Genomic DNA, 5826 nt, shown 5'->3' with positions numbered 1-5826 from the left:
TGTAACATGGAGTCTAGCTTCAGTTGTTATCTGATTGGTATTGCATGCCTGGTGACTTAGAATATGATTCTTATTAATGGGAGCACAGTTCCCTGGGTATCCAATCCAGTGCTCTGCCTTGGGCATTGAAACTAACCCACAGTTCAACCCTGTATTATAAAATCCAGTAGACTCATGTCCTTGTCGTTTATATAAATCTATTAATGCTTGTCAAGTTCCTTGTATCTAGTTAGCTCACTGCGTACTTAGGATCAGACCAAAAGAGTTCACTAATGGTACTAGAAAATAGGAGATCGCGTTAGTTCTTGGGAAAACGACTTCCGAACCACCAATATATATTGGTACAAAGAAGTTACCATATCCTCCGTACAAAGCAGGCATTAAGAACATAAAGATCATAGCTAGGCCATGTATCGTTATTATCACATTATAAGTAGCTATCGTCTCTGTACAAATGATCCGCGATCCAGAACTGTATAACTCAAATCGAATAAACAAAGACATTATAGTTCCTAGAATACTGAAGATGATCCGGTTATGAGATACAGACAACCAAGTTCTTTATGATTGCAGTACACCACCACCCCACTGGACTGCTTAAGACAGCTAAAAGTGTTGGATTTCAATATCCTACTACATTAAGATTATTCCACATCGGTTATGTTCTAGGCGTAATATATGGATTCTTGTTCTCACTCATCTTAACAGCGAGAGAAAACTACTACTCAGATGCTAGTCTAATCAGTAGCATCGTACTTGGAGTTATCATCTCTGAGACAGGATTATTTATCAGCTTTTTCTGGGGAGTATATACTACGAGTTGGACTACTGGTTTAGATCTTGAAGGTCTTTGTTTACCGGATCCAAGTTCTCTTGTGCTTTTCATGACCATCATGTTAAGTGCATTAGCAGAGCATAGTTAAGATGATAACTATTGTGGATATAGAACCAATTGAACACCATGTATTAATATAACAAAGATAATCAGGGTAATCTGGTATCCTTCTTGGCATAACGTTGAAACCAAGTATATGCATAGGGATGAAAATTAATAAGATACTACCTAAGAAGACTACAAACCAGATGCTTAAATATGGAGAAGCACCGGTATTTACATGGAATAGATTTACAGTATCTCCGAACATATCTCTGCTATAGAAGATAAAGCCACATATAGTAGCTAGTACTGCACCAAGAGATAATACGAAATGAAATGAGCTACAATATAGTATGTATCATGTAGGGCAATATCCATACCAGCGTTACCCATAACTACACCTGTAGTACCACCTAGAGTAAACAATAGGATAAAACTAAGAGCAGCCCATAGATCTACAGTTCTTGTAGTTGTATGGCTAGCCATATAGGTACCTAACCAGTTGAAAATCTTAGTACCGGTAGGAATTGCAATCATAATAGTCATAGCAGAGAAATAAGCTCTGGTATCTACCTCTAGACCGACTGTCATCATATGATGTGCCCATACTAAGGAACCTAGAATAGAAATACAACCCATAGCTAAGATCATAGATTGTCCACCGAAGACAGATCTAGCAGCATACATAGATAATGTCTGCGAGACTACACCAAAAGCAGGTAAAATTAGAATGTATACCTCTGGATGTCCGAAGAACCAGAATAGATGTTGATAAAGTACACTATCACCAGAATACATAGAATCATAAAATTCAGTGTTTACGTGTAGATCAAGAAGGATCATAACTAATCCACCAGTAAGAATAGGTAGAGTGAAGACTAACATAAGGGCAGTAAATATGATAGCCCAGATATATAGAATATAGTTCTTAGCACCAGCATTAGAACCCATGAAGACGCAAGTACCAAGGAAGTTAATAGAACTTAAAATACTACTTCCTAGTACTGCAAGACCTCCGATAATCCAATCAGTTGCCTCTGGATTTAACACCATCAAGCTAGTACTTAGTGGAGGATACATTGTCCAACCAAGACCACTACCAAACTCGGAACAAATACTTTGAGTTAACAACACAGAACCTAATGGTACTAGAAAATAGGAGATCGCGTTAGTTCTTGGGAAAACGACTTCCGAACCACCAATATATATTGGTACAAAGAAGTTACCATATCCTCCGTACAAAGCAGGCATTAAGAACATAAAGATCATAGCTAGGCCATGTATCGTTATTATCACATTATAAGTAGCTATCGTCTCTGTACAAATGATCCGCGATCCAGAACTGTATAACTCAAATCGAATAAACAAAGACATTATAGTTCCTAGAATACTGAAGATGACTCCGGTTATGAGATACAGACAACCAAGTTCTTTATGATTGCAGTACACCACCACCCCACTGGACTGCTTAAGACAGCTAAAAGTGTTGGATTTCAATATCACGGTAATCATGTTTGCTTGGAAGCTGGAAGACGGAATCGTTATTAAGCGCCAGGTAGTCCTGGACACTGAATCCATGAGCGTGAACATTGGATGTCACCATGGTTATAGTTACGGTACATATATAAAATCTACAGTACGATTTGAGATTTGTTACGTGACGAGCGGTGTGTTTAAGACTAGTTTACATGCGCTCATTTTAATATGTAGTTATTTAACGAAGTTCTATTGTGCTAGCATGGTTTCGAGAACACACCAAATTTCCATGAGTCTATTCCGGGCACACCTCGTCTTTTATCGGTGTGCTCTCAATCTAAATTCATCTTATAACTTTGGTTTCTTAGTTGCAATTACCTTTGTACTCCAAATAATTACAGGTATCACTTTAGCGTTCCGATATACTTCTGAAGCATCTTGTGCATTTGCTAGTGTTCAACATCTAGTTAGAGAGGTAGCAGCAGGATGGGAATTTAGGATGTTGCATGCAACAACTGCTTCTTTCGTCTTTTGTGTATCTTAATACACATGTCTCGAGGTATGTATAACTCCAGCTATAGTTATTTAACTACTGCTTGGATGTCTGGTTTAGTTTTATATCTACTACTATAGCCACTGCTTTCCTCGGTTATGTACTACCATGGGGACAGATGAGTTTCTGGGGTGCTACAGTCATTACTAATCTCCTTTCTCCAATACCATATTTAGTACCTTGGTTACTCGGTGGATACTATGTATCTGATGTAACATTAAAACGATTCTTTGTATTGCACTTTATATTACCTTTTGTAGGTTGCATTCTAATTGTATTACACATCTTCTATTTACATTTAAATGGTTCTAGTAACCCTGCAGGTATTGATTCCGCACTTAAAGTAGCCTTCTATCCTCATATGTTAATGACCGATGCTAAATGTCTATCCTATCTAATTGGTTTAATTTTCTTACAAACGGCTTTTGGTTTGATTGAATTATCGCACCCAGATAACTCCATACCAGTGAACCGGTTTGTAACTCCGCTTCATATCGTACCTGAATGGTACTTTTTAGCATATTATGCGGTGTTAAAAGTAATCCCATCCAAAACCGGTGGTTTGTTAGTATTTATGTCCTCTCTCATTAACTTAGCTCTTTTATCTGAAATTCGAGCTTTGAATACTCGAATGTTGATACGACAACATTTTTATGACTCGAATGTAGTCAGTGGATGGGTAATTATTTGGGTATACAGTATGATCTTCTTGATTATTATTGGTAGTGCTATTCCACAAGCGACTTATATCTTATATGGTAGATTAGCTACTATCGTATATCTTACTACCGGATTGGTTCTATGCTTATACTAAATCAAATAGTTATAATGACTACAGCTTCCAAGCAAAACATGATTACGTGATATTGAAATCCAACACTTTTAGCTGTCTTAAGCAGTCCAGTGGGGTGGTGGTGTACTGCAATCATAAAGAACTTGGTTGTCTGTATCTCATAACCGGAGTCATCTTCAGTATTCTAGGAACTATAATGTCTTTGTTTATTCGATTTGAGTTATACAGTTCTGGATCGCGGATCATTTGTACAGAGACGATAGCTACTTATAATGTGATAATAACGATACATGGCCTAGCTATGATCTTTATGTTCTTAATGCCTGCTTTGTACGGAGGATATGGTAACTTCTTTTGTACCAATATATATTGGTGGTTCGGAAGTCGTTTTCCCAAGAACTAACGCGATCTCCTATTTTCTAGTACCATTAGGTTCTGTGTTGTTAACTCAAAGTATTTGTTCCGAGTTTGGTAGTGGTCTTGGTTGGACAATGTATCCTCCACTAAGTACTAGCTTGATGGTGTTAAATCCAGAGGCAACTGATTGGATTATCGGAGGTCTTGCAGTACTAGGAATTAGTAGTATTTTAAGTTCTATTAACTTCCTTGGTACTTGCGTCTTTCATGGGTTCTAATGCTGGTGCTAAGAACTATATTCTATATATCTGGGCTATCATATTTACTGCCCTTATGTTAGTCTTCACTCTACCTATTCTTACTGGTGGATTAGTTATGATCCTTCTTGATCTACACGTAAACACTGAATTTATGATTCTATGTATTCTGGTGATAGTGTACTTTATCAACATCTATTCTGGTTCTTCGGACATCCAGAGGTATACATTCTAATTTTACCTGCTTTTGGTGTAGTCTCGCAGACATTATCTATGTATGCTGCTAGATCTGTCTTCGGTGGACAATCTATGATCTTAGCTATGGGTTGTATTTCTATTCTAGGTTCCTTAGTATGGGCACATCATATGATGACAGTCGTCTAGAGGTAGATACCAGAGCTTATTTCTCTGCTATGACTATTATGATTGCAATTCCTACCGGTACTAAGATTTCAACTGGTTAGGTACCTATATGGCTAGCCATACAACTACAAGAACTGTAGATCTATGGGCTGCTCTTAGTTTTATCCTATTGTTTACTCTAGGTGGTACTACAGGTGTAGTTATGGGTAACGCTGGTATGGATATTGCCCTACATGATACATACTATATTGTAGCTCATTTCCATTTCGTATTATCTCTTGGTGCAGTACTAGCTACTATATGTGGCTTTATCTTCTATAGCAGAGATATGTTCGGAGATACTGTAAATCTATTCCATGTAAATACCGGTGCTTCTCCATATTTAAGCATCTGGTTTGTAGTCTTCTTAGGTAGTATCTTATTAATTTTCATCCTATGCATATACTTGGTTTCAACGTTATGCCAGAAGGATACCAGATTACCCTGATTATCTTTGTTTATATTAATACATGGTGTTCAATTGGTTCTATATCCACAATAGTTATCATCTTAACTATGCTCTGCATTAAGTATAGTGGTATCCAGCGTATTTTGAAAAACCAACATTTGTATACAAGCTGTACGAATATCATGACATTCACTTTGGTAGTCGCCTTCTTAATGTTAGTCTGTACGGAATACTTAGGACTATCTCTTTATATTAATGATAATGCATTTGGTAATGGACTTTTCATCTTAACTGGTATACATTTTAGCCATGTTATTGTTGGAGCTATCCTTGTATTCTTCACTCAAAGTATCTATAGTTCTTTAGTTACTTACATGCCTACAAGCTCTATAATGCTAAGCAAATCTAAAGGTATGTTATGCAAGATCTTTACAGAACCATTCACTATTTTATATCTACACTTTGTAGAAACCATGTGGATATTAATCCACATTACATTCTATCTCTAAATCATATAACGGTCGTAAGGTACGCCGGGATAACAGGTCAGATAATATTGGGAGTTCTAATCCTCGGATTGTATCAGCACCTCCATGTCGGCTCATTACTCCCTTGTTATTGAACAAGATTCAGTTAGGAACGCTAGTTCACCGTCAGATGTAATACGTGAGCTGGGTTAAGAACGTCTGGAGACAGTTTGTT

General features: G+C 37.2%; 2 protein-coding genes across 2 annotated transcripts; both read left to right on the top strand.

The window, feature by feature from the left end:
- Positions 1 to 563: 563 nt before the first annotated feature.
- Positions 564 to 923, top strand: BESB_033060 (uncharacterized protein; the record flags this gene model as incomplete). Its single annotated transcript, XM_029361894.1, has 1 exon — positions 564 to 923. One exon carries the CDS (start codon positions 564 to 566, stop codon positions 921 to 923), a length of 360 nt encoding a protein of 119 aa, XP_029214662.1.
- Positions 924 to 5231: 4308 nt separating this feature from the next.
- On the top strand, positions 5232 to 5787 carry BESB_033050 (uncharacterized protein; the record flags this gene model as incomplete). The annotated part of the gene is made up of 2 exons (XM_029361893.1): positions 5232 to 5535; positions 5711 to 5787. The coding sequence occupies 2 exons, from the start codon at positions 5232 to 5234 to the stop codon at positions 5785 to 5787; spliced, it is 381 nt and encodes a 126-aa protein (XP_029214661.1).
- Between the last annotated feature and the right edge of the window lie 39 nt (positions 5788 to 5826).

Source organism: Besnoitia besnoiti, assembly GCF_002563875.1.
Source record: "Besnoitia besnoiti strain Bb-Ger1 chromosome Unknown contig00187, whole genome shotgun sequence".
Lineage (NCBI taxonomy): Eukaryota > Apicomplexa > Conoidasida > Eucoccidiorida > Sarcocystidae > Besnoitia > Besnoitia besnoiti.
Note: the sequence above shows the minus strand (reverse complement) of the source record. Positions and strands in the feature narration are given on the sequence as shown.